At 36.5% G+C, this 27,913-nt stretch overlaps 1 protein-coding gene across 1 annotated transcript; it reads left to right on the forward strand.

Moving 5' to 3' along the window:
- The first annotated feature begins 9,251 nt into the window (after positions 1-9,251).
- LOC148945736 (uncharacterized) lies at positions 9,252-26,225 on the forward strand. Its single transcript, XM_089097501.1, has 3 exons — positions 9,252-9,312; positions 9,680-9,946; positions 26,091-26,225. Exons 1-3 carry the CDS (start codon positions 9,289-9,291, stop codon positions 26,223-26,225), a joined length of 426 nt encoding a protein of 141 aa, XP_088953627.1. The 5' UTR covers positions 9,252-9,288.
- Positions 26,226-27,913: the final 1,688 nt, after the last annotated feature.

The raw sequence follows: 27,913 nt of genomic DNA on the forward strand, positions 1-27,913 counted from the left end.
GTTCATTTAATTTTTTTAGAATTTGCCTATTGCTAATAAGGCTCTTGGGAAAGTTTAATGTATTTAGAAAGTTGTATAAATGAGCGTCAAATTATAATAGTCCTTTACGATTTGTAACCATATCATAGATTAAATCAAGTAGATTACAGCTCTTGCCCTGAATTATAATCTCTTTCCCATTGCTATCAACTTGAATATGATCTTGACCACTTTCCATGAGATAAGTTATGAGTCGTTTACTCTTTTCACGATATGAGTGGGGCATTCAATTTCCAATTTTCGACACATTTGAATCCAATTCCTCTTTCTTTAATTGTGTTCCAGCAGCAGCAGCAGCAGACTCTCAAAGAGATGGTTCTTTTTTGTGATCAATTCTCCTGGTCTTCGTACGATAGGGCTTATGTTTGTCCACTCGGCGAAGTGTATCCTGGAAATAAAAATAGTTTCTTATCATCGTCAATATTCTCACTGTCAATGAATTTAATCAGATTGTTCTCAAAGTGTTCCAAGGGTGAGAGAGTGAGTTCTGTTTGAGTCAATTTATAGGGTGTTGCCATTCTTGTAAACAAAAATCTTTTTACAAGTCCTGCAGTTATCTGCTGTAAAAGTTTGAAAAGCTACTACCTAGCTGAAGAGGTCGTGTCTTTTTGAGGATCTATATTTTCTCTTTAGACTCCAATGTACGTACAAAGGAACGATGTGGCTTTGCCTAACTACTTCTGGCAGTTGAACATTGCCCTCGGTCCAATTTAAACTCAGCTCGGACTTTAGTTTGGCGGGACCATGGTCAACGGCGGACTTGTTTATATCATTTGCTTACAATAATCTCAAATTACTTAAAATGGGAAATGGATGTCCATTTACATGTAATTTCTTCAGTACCATGATGGCGATCATCGGGACTTCTTGGCAATCACGGTAAGATATGCATTGATTCCATTGTCGAAAATATCTGTGACTACACACAAATCCTTGGGTGTATTTTGATTAAGATCCAATAGGATGTAGCCGTAGGGTTTATTAGTTGCCTGATAGTACGCTGAGAGCAAAAGTTTGAGGGCACCTGGATAGATTTGTTTATTGAGAGTTATTAGCGAGCTAGAATCACGAACAACTCTGTAGATGATATAGTAGGTGCAGTTCAATGCAAGTATTCGCATACATTTGCTCTGATGAAAGAGGTTGTATAGAACAAGAGTAATGGAAATCTGTTCATGATGAGAGCGAACAGTGAACAATTGCAGCATTTCCTGGGACCATTGTTCAATAGATTCAGCCAGATCGTCAATAATCGGCCAAGAGTATGGTTCAATAATGTTGAAAAAATCAAGTCCCTGTATGAATTGTATCTGCACCAAACCCGCTGTGCCAATTGATTTTATTTTATCGTATGACTCCTGCCAAATACTGCAACAATAGTAGATTTTTTTCGGCTTTTTCACAAACATTTTATCACAATTTTTAATTATTTTAGTTAAGAGTGTTGTTTTGCCCGACATTGACGGCCCACACAGAAACGATCTGAATGTTGTTTTAAATTGATACATGCTCCTTTCAAGAGTTCACCTAGACAACTAGCTATAGACTATAGTTGTGTAATGACTAAATAATTTCACTATTACTAGTCCGTTCAAGAATAATAATGAGAAGAACAAAATCAATAAAGAATCACATTTCTTATATTATTAACAGCACTTTACAGAAAACAAAGAAAAATACACTTTTTTAAATTTATTTATAAGAAAACATTAAAAAAAAATGCACTAGAAAAAGCACTTTAATAAATATACTTTATTTACAAATACAACATTTAATGAAAAATAATATCACTTCTTTTTCAATGCAACATGTATATTTACAAAAGCACAAAAATCTGCTCTAAGTAAAAAAAGATAACTTTGGTAGTAGCAGAGCCCCCCTGCCCCCGCTGGCGGCCGGCTGGTCCCCCCCCCCCGGCCATGAAGCCCCCCTCCCGAGGTTTTGGGAAATTTATTGGACTTTACTCAAACATAGACTTTCCCTATGGCTAACACATTCGGCTCGGTTGGAAGTTAAATAGTGTCCCAGGGGGAGGGTAGTCACACCGTCTTGAAAAAAATAGACCTTGTCGGAAATGGTAATCATGGCAATTTTTTCTATATTTACAGTGGAGTTCCTGTAGTTGAGTGAACGAATTGCAAACAATTTTGCTCGTGGAATTGTATTTTGAACAATACAATTCCTATAGATGTCCATGTCGAAATTCTTATCCACATAGCGCGTGGGTACTCCTTTGCAACGTTTTTTGATTTCCTCGTCGTGTGTCTGTATAAAGTACACCTTCGGACTTACAAACATACCACGGGAAACCATGTCGCTTCCCGTTTATGATTTAAAAAATAAAAGCTTTATTTGGTGCCCGACGTTTCACTAGCTCTGGGTAAAGCCCACTCCAGTTGGTGTAGTCCATCCGCCAGCTGATGAATTCACCGTGCGCCAAATCATCAATTAGATTTGGGGTTTTTACTTTTAACAGTAGAGAATTTGTGTCCCCGTAGCAGACCTCTACTTCCCCCTTCTCCAGCCACTTTACTCTAGCCATATTGTAGTAGAATTCCAACATGAGCTTTTTAGAGATCTCCAAGATCGCCCTGCCTGCAGCAATATTTTTATTTAATACAATGCTTCTTTTTTTCTTATTCAATAGTACCAAGTCCGGGCTAATGATTGTGAAGGAAGTGTAATTTGGATCGGCAATAATTCGAGCACATTGTTTGAGATCGGTCACGACGTCACAACGAGTCCTATTGCGAACACTCTCGCACATTTTACCAAAAGCCGAATTCAAAATGAGCTTATAAATTTCTTTTTCGGCTTTTGTCTTTGCTTCAGAACGTTTCTTGACAATAGTGTCAACAAACGTTTTCAGATAGGGTTTTTGACTAAACTGGAGGGCTCTATGAACCTTTTTGACGTTGAAACCGTTGTTGCACATCCATTTTAAAGCCACATTATGTACAACAATATTTTTTTTCGGCAGAAGGTTAGCAATAAGTTTTTGTTTTGAAGGTGACCAATGCAATCCGTCCACCTCGACTAAACACCTATTGCGGGGGCTCAAAGAGTCCCTAGTCACAAGTCTATTGATGCACGGAAAAACAAAATCCTTTACTGAATCGTGAAGCTCAACTGGTATCTCCCCATCAATTTCAAAAAACCATCCAACCAGCCCATTCTCCTCAACACTGTCAATGTTGGGGAAATGGGAAGCTTGAGGGTCATTGAGGCATTTTTAGTCATCGCAGGACAGCGCATAATGGGACATGGCTGAGGGGTAGAGAGAATTCATATGAAGGAAAACTGCATCTGATTTTGTCCCCGTCTTCTCTCCAGTTGGATCAGTTTCCAAGATACGATCCCTGTGAAAAACGTATCCACCCCTCATTGACCTCTCGATGAAGAAGTGCTGATCAATATCAGTGATTAGCCTGATTTTTTCCCCGCTAATTTTTAGGATGAGGTCCATTACCAGATTAGGAGATGAAAAATAATATCCTTAATCAAGATTAAATTCCCCATAGATTTTGTCCGTATTTTTACACATAATGTCTAACAAAGTTAACACATCACTCGACAAATACAGCTTGCAGTAGTCAAACCCATTTTTACGACCTCCCTCTGCCCACACTTTTTTAGCAAAATTGTATTCATCGGGGGTGCACCTACGATCGTGTAGACTGTCGTAAAACGATTCGATCGAGGGAATAGTTTCCTCAGCGAATCTCGACATGGAACAGTAATAATCATAAGGATAGATGCCCTTGACCGTCAACAAATCGTATAAATCATTTGGAAATTGTTGCTTGAGAAGGGGGAAAGCGTTGCAGCCGTCATCGTTTTTCTGCACTAGAACTATTTCACTCAATAATTTGGGGAAAAACTGTAGGAATCTAAAAAGCGAATTTTATTCGTGTACTCAACGTTGTCTTTAACATATCTCCACATAAATTCCAAAACAAACAACTATTCCGATGATTTAGGAATTATTTTGTAGATAAAGCTGTCTATCACCCACTTATCATCCACTGTTCCATTTCTTTGAAGATGTGCCATTGCTGGTAGCACATACTTCAGATCGTAAATAGAATTATGTATAAAAACTGGAAGAAAAAGGTTCTTTTTAATTTTTAAATTGTATAAATTTTGATTCCACTCCCGAACGCTACTATTTCCCGTTGTATTGGGGTCAATAAGATGATTATGATCCTGGACCGCGTCTTTTGGGGAAGAGCACTCCTAAAAACCCAACAAATTGTCCCCTTTTCTAGTGCCAGTTGCTCCTTATCTGATAATGACATTGGGTATTTGGTGTGACGCAATTGTGAAATTGCACCGTTTGCTGTTTTTATTAAAGACACCAATAACTTCTCCATGCTGCCCTCCTCATCCATAGTAAAACAAACTCTTCCAGCTGCATTTTATTATTGGAATCGCGACGGGCTTGCGCATAGGAGCACGCAACTAGTTTGTGTTCCTTGACTATATTTGGCTTTGATGGGTCTGACACCTCCACCAGTCTTGATTCACAACCCAAACATACTTTATCAACTTGTAGCAGGGAATTTTGGAAGTTTTTAAGTTGTAAAGTATCTTTGCCTTCTGCCGGCATTTTTATTCTTTGATTGCCATGAATTTTACAATATCTCATGTGATCCGAGAATGTTCTTTCAGATATAAATGAGGAAAGGCACATGGGGCAATAGTGACACTCTCCTTTTCTCTTGCCTGGGGATAAGAGTCGAGCTATTGCCTTAACGGGGAAAAAACGACCATAGGAATTTACATCTTTGGGGGGTTCATAAATAACCCAAACTCAATTTTTAACATTATCTACCAACGGTGTCCTAACTGAATATAAAACCCCTTTTTTAGTCGGTTTCTTTCCCCCATTTACAAATTCTGTGTCATACTGGAGAACAACCACCCCCAACCCAATATTTTCGTTTGCTTTTTCAAATATGGTTATTTCTTTTAAGGACACCGGATACTTCCCCACTAAACAATCAAAATTTACTTTAGGGAAATTGTCTCCACCGTTACGAGCAAGTCTGTCGAGATTTTTTATTGTTGAATCATTTTTCAATGTTTTATGGGCTGCTGCTAAAAATGTATATGTAAAGCATTGCAGCCCCGTGTCAAAATAGAAACTCTGAACTCCTTTGGTAGCCGACAAATCTGGGTGGCATTTTATTTGTCGATTACCCGCTCCCCTTAAAATAAAGTGTTTTTTTTAAATCTACTGAGATTCAGATCCATTTGTTCAATGTATAAAATTGTTGACCCGCTTCCCCTCTCGTTAAATGTGTCCAAAGTTGATATTAATTTATTAACACAATTGAAAAAGTTACCCTCAAATTTATTTAGACCAGGGTAAAAAGTTTGATTGCCAGTTGAAAAATGAAAATAAAAAATGTCCCCAGATGTCCCCTTTTGTAAATAAACTTTTTGATTTACCGATGCCTTAATCCCCCCTTGACCCCCCCCCCCCAATTCTGAATCTAAATCTCAATAAGTGCTCGAATTCGGCCGATGTAGGTATGAAGAACATTTACAGGGTCTGTTAAAATGACACTCCCGTCAACCAGTTTTTCCTCGGGGGGGATTAAAATCTATTCTCTGTGTTTGCATGTGACCTATAGCAGACTCTAACAAATAGAATTTGTGTAGTTCAGGGGAAGCGAAGCATTTTTCAGATCCTGCACCTATTTTCACAGGACTCAATTCACTTATTATAAAGTCATCGTAAAAAATGTTCCCTGTAACAGTAGATCCAACGATGTCCATAAGCCTATTAATTCCTTCAGTTGTAAATTGAAAATCCAGGGGGATACTAAATGACGTACCTTCACTAACATCATCTGGCGAGAGGGGACAATTTCCCATGATATTTTGCAGTCCTGGGCCAAGGAAGGCAGTTGTTTTCGTAGCTTCCCCCTGAAACTAAAAAATTAATGAATTGAGTTTTTTTTTCTTTGAGGAAAGTTTTGTCACAATTATAGCACACTATTTTTTTCTTAGTTGGATTTATCAAACAATTTTTTTTCTTAATTGGATTCGTATTTATCAAACAAATGCATAATAAATTACAAAGTTTTTGCTTATAGAATTATTTATAAAACAAGTGCATAATAAATTACATATTTTTGCTTATAGCATTATTTATAAAACAGGTGCATAATAAATTAAAAATTTTCTTAATAGCACACACGCACACACACACACACACACACATACACACACACATACGCACACGCACACACACACATGCAAATACACGCACACACACACGTATGCGCACACACGTTCACACACACACAAGCGCACACACCCGCACACACATCGCAACGTTTGACTAATAGCAATAAAATACTGTAAAAAAAAATCAACTCAATAATTGTCTTAATAGCTCATTAAAAAAAACTGACTCTTTTTTTCCTACAAATCTAGCCATCCATAGAAAATAGCGATCAGATTCCTTTTCCTACAAATCTACTCGTTTAATATTGTTTTTTTTTTCTTAATTGGATTCGTATTTATCAACAAATGCATAATAAATTACAACTTTTTGCTTATAGCATTATATACAAAACAAATGCATAATAAATTTCAAATTTTGTTAATAGCACACACGCACACACACACACGTACACGCTCACACACACACATGTACACACACGCGCACACACACACACGAACACTCTCACACACATACGCACACACGCGCACACGCACATACACACACACGCACACACACATGCACCCACGCTCACACACACACACACACGTATGCGCACACATGTTCACACACACATATGCGCAAACACGTGCAAACACATCGCAACGTTTGACTAATAGCAATAAAATATGGTAAAAAAAATCAACTCAATAATTGTCTTAATAGCTCATTTAAAAAAAACTGACTCTTTTTTTCCTACAAATCTAGCCATCCATAGAAAATAACGATCAGATTCATTTTCCTACAAATCTACTCGTTTACAAATCTACTCTTTGTAATAGTAATAACGTAAAGTACATTAGGTAAAAATACATACATTTCCAAATTCAGACTGCACTTGTGTGTCGGATGGGTCGGTGATGTCCGTTTCTTGCATAGATGTGGTGGCGATGTGACTGGCTTGTACAGATGAGCCAGCGGGGTTCACCATCCTGTGAGCAGCCGCCCATTCTCTTTTCGGTTTTTGACCAGACTGTATTCGCATGGCTCCCGATGGGCTAGCTATACACTTGTTGCATTGGAGTAACACCATTAGCCTTAGCTCTCTTTTGAGGAGGAGAGTAATTGTAGGAATTTTCCTCCTTAAAAAGAAGACAAAATTTAGTATGGAAAAACGATTTCCCCTTTTTACAGAAGAAAAAATTAAGATATTTATGCATACTTTGAACTAACTATGGCTAAGTTCGTTAAAGGCGAGGTATTTTCTTGCAAAAGCACAAAAAAAATGCTCATGGTTCCTTTAGTAGCCACGCAATTAGACTAAAAAATTAAGATATTTATGCACACTTTCAACTAACTACGGCTAAGTTCGTTAAAGGCGAGCTATTTTCTTGCGAAAGCACAAAAAAATGCTCATTGTTCCTTTAGTAGCCACGCAATTAGACTAAAAATTAATATATTTATGCACACTTTCACCTAACTACGACTAAGTTTGTTAAATGTGAGCTAAAATTCAAATTAATACAAAACTAAAAATTTCTTCCCAAGAAAATATTTTTAATACGATTTGGATGTATATCAATTCTGAGTTTCTGGCTAGAATTACACAAACCCCGTCTTAATCACCAAGATTTTGTTTTCTTAATTCAGATAAGAAACGTTTGAAGTCGGGTTCAAAAAAGACCCTTTCTTTAATTATAAACACATGTGGTTTTAGACCGGAAAAAAGATTTTTGATAATGGGAAAAAAGGACATTTCGAACGAAAAGAACTAAAACTAACGAATTAAACTCGTAAACAGAGGAGAGGAGGGGGGTTAGATTTACATAATAGAAAAAAGTGCGTATTTCACGTTTTCTACCTACTATAATCATCATATTGAAGGTTTTGTATTGTTGGGGGGAGGGGGGCTATGGCCCTGAATTTGAAATAACTAGTGGGGTGGTAAAATGATTTTATTTGGAAATAAATTAAGAAATTTACTAAGGTGTACTCACATTGTAAATTGATGTTTCCATTGTTTTAATGTCAATAATATTTAATGTATTATCCATGGTATGTTAAATCATTATGAAAATTTAATCGTAAGGTATGAGCATTTTATACAAAATCTCAAGGACGAATAAAAAATCACTCCTTTTATTTGTAACCAATCACCAGCCGAGTTATCGTATATTGAGCAACAACCGCTGTCTCTGATTGGCCCCTAAAAACGGATTTTGGTCTCAAAAAAACAGTCTGGTTGAAAAACTTGGAGTTGAAACAAACTTGTGTGGGGAATCCCCGTTCTTACTGCTCACTTTTTTTGCAATGTGTAGGAACCAGTAGGGAATCCCCGCTCGTTTGGAAAGGTACCAAGGAAAGGCAAGCAAATAGCATGTAGTTTCAAAATATGTTTAATCACGTGTATAAGTCCTATAAAATAACATTGGAAGGAAAATAGCGCTATAGAATAGCATGGGAGGGAACGTACACTCCTAGAATAGCATAGGAAAGAACATAGCGGTATAGAATAGCATGGGATGGAACGTAAACTCATAGAATAGCAAAGGAAGGAACATAAACTCCTAGAATAGCATAGGACGGAACATAAACCGAGCAAATCCGTAAGTACATGCTCTGGAAAGGTGCCAAGGAAGTAGTAACCGTACAATTCGTTTAAAGTATACATTCAGATATACGCCTGAAGGCATGGGTATGTGTGTGTATTTTAAACGAATTGGGGTTACCAGGGTCATGAGCAAAGAGGTATCATTTCTATAGAAGGTATAGTAATTTGAAATATCATATGGAATTTGCTTGAAGGTATATACTTTGCGTACGTGCCCCTACCAGACAGGTTGGTTATAATCTGTTCTGGTTCAAGTTTTTTCTGGCATAATTAACTGAATTTCTTTTTCATTACATACAAGTTTTTTTTTAGGTTACATCCGTTTTGGAAAAACCGGTGGATCTTTTTTAGAAGCTAATTATTTTTCGTATATATTCAAGTTTCAAATTAGATTCTTCAACAGTTTCGAATAGTTTATTGAATATAACACAACTGACATTTTTTGTAGGCTCTTACATAGAAAATGGATAATTCAACGCAATTTCTGGTGAGTAAAAATTTCCTTACACTAGAACTAAAAATTTCCTTACACTATAAATATGGGTAATTATATAATTATAGTCCTTTTTTTTTTTGGTTGATAAAACTATAAAATATTATATTTTTTTTTTTATGTTAAGGGGGCTTTTTTTTTTTTTTTTTTTTTTTTTTAGGTGTGTTTTTTTAAAAAATTCCAGGCCCTAATGAATTTACGGTTTTTTTTTTATAATTATATTTTAACATTTTTAGGTTTTTTTTTGAAAAAAAAAGTGCTTAGCTATATTTAAAAAAAAAAAAAAATGTTTTTCACTACTTTAAATGCCTAACATAAACTGAATTATTTTCCCAAACCTAAAATGCATTTTTTTTTAAAGGAAGTGGACACATGCAATACCCCCCCTTCTGAAAAGAGGGCACGATATAGCGAAGGTGTACTAATGCAAGCTACAAGACCTTCAGTTATCAAATTCGCTACTAGAACTACACAAGACCAGCCAATGACTGCGAATCTTTTAATGACAGGGACCTCTGACCCCCGTGTTAGCTCCATATCAGCTGGACGGAACTTGAAAAGGGAGTGGACTGCCTTATATAATGCCTCAGCTCAACCTACTGTAGATTGTGACCTTAACACCCCTAAAGTATTACAAAGGAGTTCAGATATATAAGTCCAATTAGAATTTGTATGAATATACATATTTTTGTTTCTATCCCTATTTTCAAAAAATAAGAAAAAATTTTCTCAGGCGCATAGCTTTTTAGAAACTTAAAATTTGTTTTTAAGCTATTTAATTTTCTTTCATTAAACAAATTAGCGATATATATAAAGGAGTGATTAACATGAATTTATATAACAAAAAAAAAAACCTTACCTCTTAACTTATAACTAATATACTTTATAATGCAATATTACTTTTATACAAAAAACTAAAAATTTGAAAAAAAAAAACGAAAAGCGAAAAAAGTCGCTCCTATAAAGGTAAATCACACCTTTATAATGGTATTTTAGTCCCTACATCATTTTAACACATACGCTTCACTTATCAGATCTATCACCGCCTTTTAATCCAACATGAATTCTAAGTCGGGTCGTATGCAAATCGGACTTTAAATAGCATGACGTATATCTTCAATAAGCAATTTACACAGGGAAAATGGTTTTTTTGATCATTTCCAAATATGTCTTAGCGGTAATGTTAAGAAGCATTATTTGGGTGAAGCCGTTTTTGATCATTTCATTGAAACACTTAGATGTTTTTGAGAAAGAATTTGAGGTTGTTCTATTTGAACAGTGTTGTGAAGTCCAAGACCCCCCCCCCCTCACTCGAAAGGGTATCGATCCTCCTACATCGAAAGGAAGCTCCCGGGTTCCAAGGGTCCTCCCCGGGTGAGGGGGAGGGGAGGGAGGGTTCTAAAAAAGGACAATCCAACATTTTAATTGCACTTTAACGGTTGGTATGGATGGAGAAAAGAGTTCTTCTCTCTCTTACAAGCATTTATTTAGCCCAGGTCAACTTCAAACAAATCCGTTGGGGAAAGACACAGGAAAATACGGATTATTGAGACGGTAGCATCATCAACCACAGACATATGAGGTTTATACTTTAGAAAAATACAAAGTTCAATATTCGAAGCGATCTTCAGCAGGAGCGTAGGATAGTAGTGGTGACAAATTAGATATAAGGAGCAATTGCCCCCATATTTATTAAAAAAAACATTGTGTTGGTATTTATATTTTTAAAAAATATACAAATTTAAATATTCGAACATATCTTCAACCGGAGCTTATTATAGTAGTGGTGGAAATTGCCCCCCTATTTTTTAAAAAAAAACTTTTTGTGAAAAGTATAATTTTTAAATATAAAAAGTTAAATATTTTAAGCTAGCGTAAGCAGGAGCTTAGGATAGTAGTGGTGACAATTGAGATATAAGGGGCAATTGCCCCCAATTTAAAAAAAAAAAAAATACCTTTTTTTTGGCATTTATAATTTAAAAAAATACAAAGTTAAATATTCGATGCTATCTTCAGCAGGAGCTTAGGATATTAGTGATGACAATTGAGATATAAGGAGCAATTGTCCCCTATTCTTGAAAAAAATACCTTTTTGTGTCATTTATACTTTTTAAAGATACAAAGTTCAATATTTGAAGCTAGCGTCAGCAGGAGCTTAGGATAGTAGCGGGGGTCAAACAATCGAATTGGACTCATATTTTGCATTTTTGTTTTTAAAAAAAAAAATTTTGTAATAAAACCATTAATTTTTTCTAATAATAAGACTACATTTTCCTGACTAAAAAAAAAAAAAAAATATATATTTTTTAACATGTTCAGTTGACATTATGAAAGACATAAGACAATGTAACCTTTTTTTTCTTCTTCTTTTAATTGTTCAGGTGGTGATGGTGGTAGTGTGACAATGACTATGAGAAATTGACAAAGTCTATTAACTATAAAAAAATATTACATAAAAAATAAAACTTTTTTTTCTACAGATTAAAAATATAGCACCACCACCAGCGACACCATTGAGTGATGAGGCAACTATATTTACAGGACCAATTCTGTCACCGCCAGCAGAGTTCAGGGATGAACCTATACTGGTCCTAGAGAATATGGAGTGGGAAAGTGGCTTCCTTAACGACGTTTTTGGGGAAATGGCCAGCCTGGATGACTTAAGCTGCGATATCGACATGGCTGAGGATCCGGGGTGGACAGATAGTTTCATACATGAATATTTAGATGATGATGTTACAAGTAAATCTGAACCGGGTCCTCATAACGAAATTCCATCAGAGGACAATACAGGCTGGCTCGACCAATTGTCCCCAAACACATTGGAATATGTACTGGGGGACCTCATGCCACATCCCCCCAATATGATTGAACAGACTGGGAGTGGTGTTATTGACAATTCTCTGTCACCCGCCACCGCTCCACTTAATGCTATAGATAGAAGTAGTAGTAATACAACAGCAACAGTATCCCCTCTTCCGGATTTTTTTCTCTCCAACTCTGCCTTGCATCACACATTGGTCTACAGCGCCAAATTCGGTGACCCTTTCAACTCTCTAGTGTCAGGGGATATAATAACAGACCCCCTGGCCATTACACATTCATATACTGATAAGATTTGAGCCATTCTTGAACAATAAATGGGGGTGTGGGGAGTGGGGGTCAGTTTAAAAGCATCAATAGCACTAAAAATATTTTTTTTAAATGAAAGTGCGGGTGAGATTTATTCGAAATACTTGCACACAGAGATGTTGGCAATACACCCGCATTTAACAATTTATGGGGAGGTTTTTCTAATTTGGGCCAATAGTATTCACAGTAAGTGGGAAAATTATAACGCGGGGGGTAGTGGATCTGTGGTTTTATTTATTGAAAGTTTAAATGTTAACATTTGTAGGTTTAAAAAGGATTTTATTGTAAGAGGTGGTGGTGAGGAGAGGGCTATAGTTTTAAAATATCATTCGGATTTAGAGGGGAGTAGGGGGAGACAATGAATCTGTTTCGATACGAGGCTGCAGTGTTTCAGGTATGAATTTTTAATTGCGGCTTACAGACCTCTGTGCAATGATGCCACTAAGACGAAGTTGGATAAAATGGCAGTTAATGGTAGGGAGGGTTCAAAGTTCCTCAAAGTGAATTTTAATTGTTTAAATGGTCAATATCCCGTGACACTAAAAGGAATAGATATTTTTGAGCGGGCTAATGCACATTTAAAGATTGGTGTCACGGTGCTACAGTATGAAACAGAATTTGAAGAGGGTCAGCGTTCCGATAAGAAGGGTGTATTATTTCCAGTGCGGGCTCCTTCAATTGAATCAGTAGAACATTGGGTGTGGCTTCTATACACCCCACCCACAGACTCTGATTCAATTGGTCATTTCAATCCAATTACGGATATTAGTAGGGTTCTAAGTGAGGGTAAAAAGGGGCGAGGTGGTGTGTGTTATTACTGTCCTACATGCCTCTCAAGATTACACTCTGGTTTAAAGTTAAAGCATCACATGAAACACTGTAAACGTCATGGATATCAGGCTGTGGAGACGGTAAGTGGAGATAGAGTAATCTTACGTTTTAAAAATTTTCAAAACATGCTCTTGCAGAGCAATAAGATCGCTTTGGACTGCGAGGCTAAACTGACAGACGTGTGTGATCAGTCAAATTCAAATCATGTTAAAATACATGAAGCCATAGGGGTCTCTTACGCTCACGCGCAACGAGATTCCAATAATGCCATGCAAGTGTTGGAGGTAGTGGAGATGTTGAGTGACGGTGAAGACTGTATGCGCTCGGCATTGGTCAGTCTAGTCAAAACAGCGAACTGTGCAATTTCGCGCCTTCGTTATACAAACTATCCTATGGTCCTATCACCAGATGACATAGTGGCCATTAAAAATCGTAACCTGTGTTGGGTGTGCAAGGGAGAATTTGATGATGGTGTTGGGGCTGGGGGGAGGAGGAAGGTGATCTACCATGATCATTTGCGGCAGGAAATTACATCGGGAGTGAGTAACTTTAGAGGGGTAGCACACCAGTCATGTAATTTAAACGTTACACAACAATATTTCTTACCTGTTTTTATACACAATTCCAATTACGACTTAAAGTTTGTTCTTCCGGCGTTGGCCCGCATTGCCAAGGGAGGGGTTGTATGTAATGCATGTATAGAGAGTTCTTTTTCATATAATATAGTATCCACATCATCAGAGAAGCTACTGCTGATAAAATTCAAGTTGAAAACAGTTGACTACGGCAAGACGTGCATGAATAAAATCCATCTTTTAGACTCTTTCAGTTTCTTCCCCAAGTCTTTAAGTCAATTGATTCAGGTGCAGAAAAGTGACAATTTTGATAGCTTCCCCCTCCTCAAACAGCGCTTCCCCGATGATGAAATTTATGATTTATTAACGTGTAAGGGTACATATCCATATGATTAGTACAATTCTGGCTTGATGCTAGATGAGGGGTCAATCCCACTCATTAAAACCTTTTACAATTCTCTTACTGAGAGTGACTGTGCCATTAGTGACACTAAATGTTCCCAGAAAGTTTGGGCACAGGACAGATTTACAAATGGGTGGGTGTAGTGTAAACTATACTTTGCCAGTGACGTACTCACTCTTCTGGATATTGTGTGTAAATATACGGATAAAATCTATGGGGACTTTTTGTTGGATTTACGTTATTATTTTTCCACTCCCCATTGGGTGATGGACTTGATACTTAAAATCAGCAAAGAAGAAATAGGTCTGATCGCCGATGTGGATCAGCATCTTTTTGTAGATACATCAATTCGGGGTGGGTATGTTTTTCACGGGGATCGTATCATGAAAACTGATCCGAGTGGACAGCACACCGATGAAAAGTCGGACGCAGTTTTTTTGGATATGAATTCTCTTTACCCATTGGCAATGTCTCAATACTGTTTGCCGTGTGGCAATTATAAATGGCTTGACAATCCCTTTGCTTTGATTTTCCCCGACATTGCCAGTGTTGAGGAGAATGGGGCACAGGGATGGTTTTTTGAAATTGACGGTGAAATACCCATGGAAATCTATGACTCGGTAAAAGACTTTGTTTTTCCGTGCATAAATAGACCGGTGGGTAGGGAATCTCTGAGCCCCTACAATTTATCCTTAGTAGAGGATGGGAGTATGCACAGGGTACCTTCAAAACAAAAACTAATTGCCGATCTAAACCCGAAACAGAAAATCGTTGTTCATCATGTGCTATTGAAATGGATGGTGTCCAATGGTTTCAAGGTCAAAAAGATTCATAGAGACCTCCAATTTGATCAAAAGCCTTACATGAAAACGTTTATTGACACCTTTATCAGTAAGCATTCACAAGCGAAAACGAAGGTTGAAAAAGATGTCTTGAGACTCATTTTGAACTCAACTTTCGGTAAAATGTGTGAAAGCGTACGAAACAGAAGTCGTTGTGACATTGTAACCAACCCCATAGATTGTGCTAAGATTATTGCGGATCCAAAATTCACATCGTTCACAATCATAGACTCTAATATGGTGCTCCTACATCAAAAGAAAAAAAACATTGTATTAAAGAAAAATATTGCAGGGGTGTGTTCAATAACTTAAAGATCCAATAAACTCATGTTGTCGTTTTTTTATAATGCATGTAGGGTACAGGGGCAGATTGAGGGACAAGTTCAAGTTTATTACGGGTACACCGATTCACTCCTGTTAAAAGTCAAAACTGAAAATCGATTGAATGATTTGGAAAATGGCGAGTACATTAGCTCACGAATGGACTACACTAACTGGGACGAATCCCTTTACCCAGAACTAGTGAAACGCCAGGCCCCAAATCAATTGTTAATGTTAAAATCTGAAACGGGTAGCGATCTGATATCCAGTGGTGTGTTTTCTGGTCCGAAGGTATACTGTGTGGAAACGCACGGCAAGGATATCAAACAAGTTTGCAAGGGGGTACCTACACGCTTTGTAAAAAATAATTTCGATATGAGTGTGTATAAAAACTGTGTAGAACGTAGTTTAGTGCCAAAGGCGAAAGTCATGGCGATTCGCTCTTTACAATTTAAAAACTACACAGTTAGAGTTGAGAAAAACGCCATGTTTACCATATCAGACAAAGTCTATGTACTTGTGTATGGTGTTACGTTATTGTCAACCGGTCATTATTTAATTTCCCACCTATTTGATTTAAAAGTGTAAAGAACAAGGATCGTAATAAAAAAATTAAAAAAAATTAAATAAAAAAAGTATAAAGGGCGGTGGAGGTTTTTTTTTTTGTGGGTAATAAGGTTTTTTTTTCTAATTCTTTTTTTTTTCTATCAAACAAAAATTTATATGTGTGTGTGTGTGTGTGTGTGTGTGTGTGTGTGTGTTTGCAAGTCATATAAATTTACATTATTTAATGACAGCCCCCCGGCCCGGGCCCGCCCGCGCGGGCCCCCGGGCGCCGGGCGCTGCCCGCCCCCCCCCCGGCCCCCCCCCGGGCCCCCCCCCCGGGGGGAGGGGGGGACCCCAAAATTTAAAATGTTGTAAGTAAAAGTGTATGATATTTCAAGTGCGCATTACTCCAATAAATGTTGTATTTTTTTTTTATAAATAAATAAACAGAAAAAAAAAGTGTATTTATTTAAGTGTTTTTTTTTTTTCTATTGGTTATGTAAATGTTGTATTTTTTATTATAAATAAATTTAAAAAAAGTGTATTTTTTTTATTAATGTTTAATGTGCCTTTTTCAATGTAGTATTTAATTTTTTTTTTTAAAGTATTGTTACCTTTTTTATGTATATAATAAAAGAAAATATTATTCTTTATTCTTCTTCTTCTTCTTCTCGTTATTATTCTTGAGCGGAGTAGTAGTAATAGGGAAATTATTTAGTCATTAGACAGCCATAGTCTACAGTTAGTTGTCTAGGTGAACTGTTGAAGGGAACATGTATCAATTTAAAACACCATTCAGATCGTTTCTGTGTTGACCGTCAGTGTCTGGCAAAACAACACTCTTAACTAAAATAATTAAAAATTGTGATAAAATGTTTGTGGAAAAGCAGAAAAAAATCTACTATTGTTATAGTATTTGGCAGGAATCATATGATAAAATAAAAGCAATTGCTGCCACGACAGGGTTGGTTCAGATACAATTCATACAGGGAATTGATATTTTCAGAATTATTGAACCAAACTCTTTGTTGATTATTTGACGATATGTCTTAATCTATTGAAATAGGGCCAGAGCAAATGCTGCAACCGTTTGCCGTTTGAAAAACGCGCGAGAAGATGTCTGCTATTCTGGCTCTGCTTAATGTCTTTCTCCAGAGCCAATGGAAGTAAGCACTTGAGTTGAATTTTACTCACTCTATTATCTACAGAGTTCTTCGAGATTGCAGCTCGCAAATAACCCTCAATAAACAACTATACCCGGGAGCCCCCAAATTTCTGCTCTCAGCATACAATCAGGCAACTAATAAACCCTACGGCTACATCCTATTGGATCTTAATCAAAATACACCCGAGGATCTGCGTGTAGTCACAGATATTTTCGACAATGAAATTACAGTATATCTCCCCGTGAACACTAAAAAGACCTATTAGTAGCTATCATGACACTGAAGAAACTACATGAAAATAGACATTTGTTTTCAGTTCTAAGCACTTCAAAACCTCCGCTTAGGAAAGCAATACTCAAACATGGTATTGACAACGATTTCATTAATCTAATATCCGAACTTTTTTTAAATTTGATCGAGGGTAATGTTCAAGTGCAAGAAGTAGTTAAGCAACTGGCAAAGCAACATCATTCCATTATATGTACATGGGACTCTAAAAAGAAAGTAAAGAATTTCAATAGGACACGACTTCTTCAGGCGGGTGGTAGCTTTTTCACACTTTTACTGCCAATAATTACAGGACTTGTAAACAGTTTTCTCTAAAAGAGAGAGAATGTCACAAACCTACAAATTGACTCCAATAGAACTCGCTCTCTCGCCGCTCGAACACTTTGAGAACAATCTGAGTAAATTCCTTGACAATGAAAATATTGAGGATGATAAAAAACTGCTTTTACTTCAAGACGCACTTCGCCGAGTGGACAAACATAGGTCCTATCGCTCGAAGCCCACTTCTGTTGCTGCTGACCCCCAAAAAAAATCATCTCCTCAGCATTCTGCTGGTGGAACAAAATTTAAGAAGGAGTAATTGGATTCGTTTTTAATTAAATTTGTAAATATAAAACCCCACTAATTGGTTGAACAATTAACACGAGTCCTAGCCTATCTCTTGGACAGTGATCATATTCAAGTTGAGAGCAATGGGGCAGGGATTATAATTCAGGGCAAGAGCTATAATCTACTTGATTTAATCTATGATATGTTTACAAATCGTAAAGGACTATTATCATTTGACACTCATCTATACAACTTTCTAAATACATTAAACTTCCCCAAAAGTCTTATTGGCAATAGACAAATTCTAAAAAAATTAAATGAACATGCGTCATCATCATCAACAACAACAACAACAACAACATTGACACCATTAAAAAATGAACTTGAAGAAGATTTTAAATCAATTTTGAAAAATACTAGCACATCGCTGATAGCTAGACAAAAGCAAAGAAGTATCAAGTCAACGTCACTACCATCACCACCACCACCAACAGACAGTATACAACAGGGTAGCGGACATTACACAACGTGTTTACGTTCAAAATGGTTGAAGTTCTGAAAGATGCTTATGAAAGTATTGGTGAGGTGGGGAGTTTAAGGTCCCCCACAACACTTTCCAAAGTCACTGGTGTTCGCACTAAAAGTGTACAAGACGATTTAAAGAGTGAGACGTGTTGGACTATTCACTGAAATCATAGCCGTTGCACAAGTCAATAGCGAAAATAACCATTCGTAGGAAAATTGCATATAAGGTAATCAGATACCTCCTCTCGAGCGGACCTTTAGAGATATCACAATAAAACACAAAATTGAAGCCTCCACGAAATCTGTTTGTATCGTTAGTATATAATTGAAATTCCAGTGCAATCGAAGAGAGGTGTTGAAGTTGCTCAGGCCATTGAAAGTATTCTCCAACAGGATTCATATAAAAAAATTCAAACGGATCTTGGTACTGAATTTGTTAATCCCCATGTTGCAAAAGTACTAGAGAAATATAGTACACTACTCTATCATAGTCACTGTCCTATAAAGGCTGCATTGGCCGAACGATTGATAAGAACTATTCGACTTTTAATTTCAAGATATTGTACATTGAAAAATACATTGGCTTTTATTCATTATCTAGATTAAATCATGTTGATTTATAATCAACGACCTCATCGCTCATTGTCCAACTCTACGCCAACGGAAGTTCATCATTCTGATCATGATACAATTGACACCTTTCTTAAACAGTATTCCAATGAATCGTCGGCTGTCAAGAAGATGAAAAATAAATTCAATGTTGGTGATACGGTTCGAATTAATAGAACAAGTAATGTTTTTGAAAAGGGGAATTACTTGTGGTCCACAGAACTTTTTAAGGTGGCAAAAATCCTAGACACTAAACCCATAACTTATCGCCTGCGTGATACCAAAGATGAGGAGATTCTCGGCGGCTTTTATGACTATGAATTACAAAAAGTTAAAAATGCCAGTGAAATCTATCAAATTGAAAAGGTATTAAAGAGACGTAGTCGCAGGGGTAAGAAACAGTTACTTGTTCGCTGGCTAGGATACAACTCTGATTTTGATTCTTGGATTGGTGTTGAAGATATTGACAATGCCCAATGATATCTATGTAACTTTCATGTCCAACGTTTACGACCCTCTCTACAATGACTTGAATAGGACAAGGGATTTTTGGACAAAACTCTCACCCCGCCATCAAATGTGACAGTGCATATGAAGTGGCCCTTGTCGACTGTATCCTCAAAAATACCTATGACATCCTGAGAAGGGATCGTAAATATGAAATAAAAATACGACCGTTTGAATTCGGTGATGAAGGTGCAATGGCAACTTTTGACTCTAATCAGTACCCTAGTGCTAACATCCCCTACAGGGAATACAATAACATGCATGAACTGTGTCGAGTTATCAACACAAAAATTGCAAGTCGAAAAAAAAGGTGGTTTCACTTTCAATTACTCGACGGAACAAAGGAGAATTTATATTACCAATCCATTTGAGAATGAAAGAATGTTCCTCAACGAGAATTTACGTGAGGTTCTTGGTTTTAAAAAACGTATGATTAGGACAGAAAATGTCAGTGTTATTGACCAAGTTATCTATGCAGACTATGCACCCAGATTCTCCACGGACACTTGTATATTTCTCTACGCTTCATTTGTGGAAACATCTCGGGTTGGTAATTCAAATGTCCCCCTCCTACGAGTTCTTGACCGAAAAACCAATCAAGAACATATTCATCACTACAATATAAAGCATCTTCAGTATATTCCCGTAAACACTTCCTATTTGGAACTCTGTCAGTTAACACTAAGAACCGAATTAGGTGATCCAATAGCAATTTCAAAAGGCCTAGCAGTGATTACATGTCATTTTCGACCTATTGTCAACGACGGTACAATCACCTAAAAAAATGAACAATAGAAGAATTCCATTTGTCTGTCCCGATATTGACTGTTATGTTGGTGCTTTGAGTCCACGTCAAATAGGCACTGGATTGGACTACTACAAGGGGCGTACTACAATGTATGGCTTTGGTCTTGGTAGCTGGTTTGCTAGGCTATTTCGTTCTGCACTACCCCTTGACAGAAAATATCTTTTACCTGCTGCATCAAATTTTGCTGCCTCCACACTACAGGACTGGGGGTCGGTCAAGAATTTCAAGGAGAATGTTAAAGAAAATATTAGATCTTCAGCAAGAGCCGTTGGCTAACAATTAAAATCTCGACAAAATGGGGAGGGGTTGAAAAGGACGGGTTCACGTCATTCACTCATCAGTCTCCAGCCAAGCAGAAAGCAAAGGACATCAAGAATGACTTTGAGAAATAAAACAACGAAGGACAATAAGCAACAGAAGAAGAAGAAAAAGAAAAAGATTGTTAGATCAAAGAAGGATATCTTCTCTTAAGATGACTTATCTCCCCCACAAGGAATAATATCCATCAATCAGTTCCTCATTGAATCTATTCAATGCTGAAAATGTTGATGTCAGTGTCAAGTATGGCTACTATGAACAATTTCACCCTCAACAACCCCTCTCGGAAAATATACACTTTCAAATATTTTCCAATGAAGACTATTTCATTGATTTGTCATCAACATTTATTGATTTAAATGTTGTGGTGAAGAAAAAGACAGATAATACAACTCCAAATGCCTGCGATGGTCTCTCCTATGAAAACTGTATTCTACACAACCTATTCAAACAAATTAATGTATTTATTAACGGGACATTGGGGAGCACTAGCAATAATTTATCCAACTATGCAAGCTACATACAATTTATGATGATGACGCCAAAGGCATACAAGGAGATGAGAGGACAATCATTGGGTTATGAATATTGAACAGGTGTTGATACTGACGGTGAGTTGACAACAGCAGTGACCCAGGAGTATCATCTAGTTGGAAAATTAAATCATGAGATATTCAATATATCCCAATGGCTACCCCCCAATGTCAAGATTGACATAAAGTTACAGATGGCCCCATCGAATTTCATTCTGAGAAAAACACTTCCTGCAGCAACCCATGCAAATTTCAGTATCACATCGGCAATTCTCCACGTCCGAAAACAACAGGTTACGAGCTCTGTTGTATCGGCAGTGGAAATGCTAAGAGCCAATGGCAACAACATTAAACTTCTTGTCCCTCATACGATCACCAATCAACGTCTCAGTGCCGTCGATTCTTGCAGTTAGAGGGATTCATCGTTTATCAAAGTAAAAAACCCATCAACCGGGTAATTGGCTTTTGTGAAGTGTGGCCGCGTCGTTGGATCTTGGACTGAATCAACCCATGATTTTAATTATCTTGATCTTTCTCGTCGCGTGTGTAAAGTGACTGGTATTCAACTGTACACTCTCTCTTTTGATCAAAAATACTATAGAACTCTGTACGAGTTGACTATGCAATCCCTAGATCATGACTCTCAACTATTTTAAAATGGAATAACTGAATCAATGTTTTCAAAAAATCATGGGTTTATTGTTTTGGACTTGTCAGGCACACAGGATATGAGCATAGTACGAACTGGGAATGTACGTTTAGAGTGTACATTTGTCAATGCTCTGACTGAGAGTATCACGCTAATATCACTGAGTCAATTTGAAACCTATTGGGAAATCACACCCGACGGCAGTGTTCTACTAGACCTAGCACCATGAACACAAAACAAATAATCAATGTATTTAGTATGGATCCATACATGTCCCAATACAAGTCCTATTGCATACCCTCGGACTTCATTGAAAAAATTCCAAGTGTTAACAATACCCTGATCATTGTTAATAGCAGTCCGTCGACTTTGACGACCGGTCATTGGCTATGCATCTTTCAAACAGCGAAGAATATTGAATTTTTGATCCTCTTGGCCTATCGTATAAATTATACATTCCATACATTAGCAATTTTATTGAAAGAAGTGGGAAAATTATTATTCAAAATCAACAAAGACTACAGGATTTAACGACTAAGACATGTGGCTTTCATGCACTACTCTTTTTCATGTTCAGATGTCGTGGCTACACCTACAAGCAGTTTCTCAACATCTACGTTGACTTACCTCGATTAAACGACTTTCTAGTGGATAAAATAATTAAAAGTTTATTTGATTTTTATTTTTGTGCCCTAATAATAAAATGTTAAAAATATTTATTTTAAATTTTTTATAAATAAAAAAAAAAAAATATATACATGATAAAACGACTTTTATACTCTTTTAGATTTAATCCACTACTAGATATTTGTCGACAACAAATAGTGCAGGTAGATTATTTGAATTAACAGTGTACTGATTCTGATGTATTGCAATGTCAGGGTCACATTTTCTACAGTAGAGTGTAATTTCATTCTTGTCATGTATCTTTGTATAGTCAATGATACTATTCTCACTCATTCTATAGAATTCACATGTTTCAATTTGCGTATTTGAAGCAATTTCATAAACAGTGTCCTCAAGTGTTGAATCACATTCCGTCACTTCCAAATAAAAATCAGTGGGCTTATAATCATAACACCCAGTGTCTTCACAATAATGACGTAGAAACCACATTCTCTTGTTGTTCCAACAGTTGAATCGTTGACCTGGTTCCTCCTCCCAGAACAATCTAAAACCACGACGATACCAATCTTGTAGCAATAAACTAAAATCACGGTTAGGATTCTTTCCAATCATACCGGGATATGTACTCTCCCACTGATTATATTATTCATAATGACAATTGGAGAATAGGTGGCCTCTAGGATGAGAGTCACACACCTCTTCCAGACAGGAATTACAACCTTTAATTTGTACAGCATATCCTCTATGTAATTTACACGGGTTGCAGAATCTACACTTTTCATCATACTCCTCAATCATTGTGCAATTCTCACATGATGACCAACTGCCCAGTGAGTACATACATAGTGGACATTTATTAAACATTTTGTCATGTGTTAACGCTCTCACTATCACAATTAAACTGAGCTAGCAATATAGAAAAATTGCCTGAGATAGAGAGAGAGAGAGGATTAAATCATCCTTTAGAACAATATTTCTTATGAAAAAAAAAAGTCATAAATTGCTAAAAAATAATTTTTAAAATCATATACACAATATCATTTTGTCGTGTCGTGATCAATATATAAATAAATTTTGTAAATTCATTTGGACCACGATGTAGAAGCTTCATACAATAGTCTAATTATGGAGAATCAGTTTTCATTATGTCAACAATCATTCCTCGAGAAAATATCTTCCTTTGAATAGACAACTCTAGAAAATCATCATCTAGAATCAAATATTTGTCCATATGAATTAAATTCCTCATGATTCGATCTTTCTCGAATATATCCATTTTTTAGAGCCCTAACTCTCTCACAACCAACTTCAGACTAATCCGAATTTATCTTTTCTACTCTATAAAATATACGCCTGTCTAAAATATAAAGAAAAAAAAATACCATTGATTTAGGAACAATTATATTGAACATAATTACAACAATAATATTCACTGATGCATTTTGTTCTCATCAATATATTTCAATAGGACATCTAATGCTCACCGAAGTTTATTTATATGGAGAATATTTACTTTTCCAGCAAAACATAGTTGCTCCTTCTGTTTAAACTTGCTTAATGATATCACATATCTTGCATACATAATGTCCCATTTAAGACATAGTCTACAGCCAGCGGTTATTTCCACAGCCACATTAGGTACTCGTATATCGCTGCTGCTGCTGCTGTCGGTTCCATCATTAATCTCCAAAAGTGTACATGCACCACTCATTTTTTCTCCACTAATATCCTCTCAAATAAACTATACTCTCTGAATTCAAGTCTCTTACTAATATGAAATACAATGAAAATTACTCCTTATATCCGAATCCAACTACTAATCAAGTAGTTAGTGTGACCGTCGCACTCACTCTCTGGCTTTCCTCCAAAAATGGGTGTCATAATAGAAAACATGTTTATCAACCCATGTCGAGTTCATTGTAATACGCAAATGACCCCGGTAACCCCAATTCGTTTAAAATATACACACATATCTATGCCTTCAGGCGTATATCTGAATGTATACTTTAAACGAATTGTACGGTTACTACTCAAGGAACATAAAGTACCAGAATTCAATATTAGCATTCTACTCACTTCTAAGTGGAAAAGCTTGGAATTATACAAAGGTATCACTCTAATAATTATGGTACAACACCCGTAACTGGTGGTTTACAAGAACATCTCGCGTAGATTTCCCCTCCAAGCCCCCTTAGTTAGCTACGTAAATATGGTCCTAAAAACACCAATAGAGTATATTAGATTAACAAAGCCGTTGTTCAGTTATTTGAGTGTTAAAAATCCAACTCAGAATATCAAGCGTTCAAATATTAGAATATATTCTGACATTCTTATTTATTTAGGGTATCCAAAAATACCCTGATGGGGTATTTTTTTATTCTCAGTCATGGTTCTGTCCTTTTGTATGATTATTTTTCAGATAATTCACTATTTTTGTAAATGTGATGTAATTATTTTTTAAACTTGTCAAGCATTTGATTCAGAAGGGAATAGAGGTCATCCACTTTCTTGGTTTGCAACTACAATCTTAGTAGATCACTAAATCTATGCCCCAACCACTTGCAACTTAGGGGTTGGAGATGTGTAGGCATTTGGTTCTGAACCACTCAAAGCTGTATATTAAAAGAAGGATTATTTATCGTTATATTTACTTATTCAAGTTGTTTACTTATTTTTACTGTTTAATAGACAGGATAAAACTATTTGTAATATATAGCCTATAAGAAATCATAGTGTTAAAAACCTAATTGCATTTTTTTTTTATGTGATTTTTTATAGTTGTTACGTTCCAACTTTTTTTTGTTTATTGCTATTCCACACTTGTATGTTAGTTAAATAAGTTAGAGAAACGAAAAATTTTGCTTTTGTTTCGAAAACCTCGAAAATCTTTATTAGAAAAATAGTTACTTCTAGAACGCCAAGGAAATCGGCAAGCAATAAAAATCTTGGAAATTATTTCTTAGTATGCAGTTAATTTTTAAGTAGAAGGGCATATATTTTTTTGGCCTGCTCTGCATGGCATTAAACTTAATTAAAATGTTATGCCCAAACCAATGTCGGTTCTTATGTTCTATAAGCCTACAAACATAGGGAAATATCATCAGTTGGTTTATTTGCACTAGTTTTATCGATACATGTAACATAGACTGGGAAGCAATAATTTTTGCTCGTTTTAAGTTTCAACTTCGCTCTTTACTTCCCTCAAAAAAAATTCTTTTTTTTTAATTTATCCCTTCTAAAAAGGAATATTTTCACTTTACTGCAAACAAAATACGTCTTTCCTTATCGCTTTTATAACTTGGCCACTGAAGGCGCTTCATCTCCATGATTTGGAAGTCTTTGACCACCGCTGTCTACGAAAAATCCTGAGGATTCGATACTCCGATAGTATCTCAAATGTTGATGTGCGCCACCGCTGCTGTGACATCGAACCCCCCCCCCCCTTGATTGTCAAACAGAGAAGACTGCGTTGGCTTGGTCATCTCCTAAGAAGACCCCATGACCGCATCATAAAGCAAGTGATTCGAGCTGTCCCATTGCCAGATTGGTGCAGGTGACCTGGCGGTCAATTTACGAATTGGTGGACAACTGCCAAAAATGACCTCGACTCCACTGGCGGATTTCGAAAGTTTGGCAGAAAGTGGGAGCGCTGCTGGCTCCGGTTTTCTGAAAAGCTAGCACAAGATTGAGACAAATGGGAGTCGATCATACGTAGTCTTCTAGATGCCGGGTGAGGCGTCCGCGTCTGGTCCCGCAACAAGTACAAGTAAGTAAGTAAGTTTTAAAACACAAATAACTCAAAGTTGCTAAGACTTTCAGGAATTAATATTTATGTATATTAAACTGTCATTCTATATTTCATTAGGTTTTTTTTCAATAGTCCTAGTTATAATGGTGATTTTCTTTTTTCTTTTTTTTCTTGATATTATGATAAATCAAATAGATAGTGTGAATTCCACTATGTAAAACATTTTGTGGTAACCAACTGTAAGTAAGGAGCGAATCGGCCCAATAGAAACTAAAGCCCTAAAGAGCAAAACTTTGATAACAGTAAATACATAAAAAAAATTAGCTTGTTATTCTGATTTCAAATACATAGAATTATTTACGTTTAACGTCACCCAACAAAATTTACGAGCCTGGAACAATTTTTCTGAATTTCGAAAAAGAAGGGAAACATTGCCAAAAAAGTCAATCAATCTTAATGAAAATAACACCATCAAATTCGGCAAAATTTAGGATTTTGTATTTTTTACCAGAAAAAAGATCACGGATCTTTATATAGATCACGGATAAAAAAGATCACGGATGTATATGTTTTTTCAAGAGGGGGGATTACTATTGCTACTACTATCAACAACTTACCGCAGCACGAAGCCACCTGATGTAAAAAAAGGGACGCATGCTCCTCCTTCGTCCCAATTTATTCAAAACCTCCCTAGTTACACCCTCCCAAGAAGTTCCCATTTCTCTTAAATCTTTCCTTATGACCTCCTTCTACCCCATTCTGGGGCTTACTGCTTTTTGTTTGGCCCTAGACCGCTGCCCGTTTTTTGTGTAAGAAAACTCGCAAAACCCCTAAAAATCAATCCTTTTCAATGTTTCATTGTTTGCTAACATTTTCATCTAGGATACTTAAATCATCAACATAGTCTAAGTCTAGGAGAGTTTTACTTCCCCAATGGATTCCCTGTTCTCCCATTACCTTTGATGTGCTCCTTAGAACAAAGTCTATCAAAATGATCCTTATCAATTGGGATAAGAAGCAACCCAGCTTAACTCCTGATTTGATACGAAACCAGGTACTAACCTCAATTCCTACCGCATTTCTTAACCGCAGCAATATGCATAGCATTAATCACTTTAATGTATCTATCTGGTATACCATACAAGAACAGGACCTTCACTAAAGCTCTTCAATTCAAATGCTCTTCAATTCTTCAATTCAATTCAAATCAAATGCCTGCTCATAATATATAAAACGGAGGACTAAAGGTGCTTGGTGACTCAGACGCATCTCAATTATTAATCTAAGAGTGAAAATTTGGTCAACGCATTCTCTCCCCTTCCCAAAACCACACTGTTCTTCTCTTAAAACTTTATCTACTTCATCTCTAAGTCTAAGAAGTATCATTATACTAAGTAATTTGCTTCCGACAGAAACCAAGCTTATGCCAATATAGTTACCACACTCACTTTTATCACCTTTCTTAGATATGGATTTAATTAGAGTTTTCCTAAAATCTTTAGGTATTTCCCCTTTGTCAAAAGTGATATTCATAATTTCTAGTGCCCTTTCTAAGTGACCAAAAAGATCGGAGGGCAACTATCCCCCCTCTCATACGCCTCTTTTTACCCAAAGTCAA

This window comes from Artemia sp. Qi Xiang Cuo, chromosome 12 (genome assembly GCF_049724085.1).
Source record: "Artemia sp. Qi Xiang Cuo chromosome 12, ASM4972408v1, whole genome shotgun sequence".
In the NCBI taxonomy this organism is placed as follows: Eukaryota; Metazoa; Arthropoda; class Branchiopoda; order Anostraca; family Artemiidae; genus Artemia; species Artemia sp. Qi Xiang Cuo.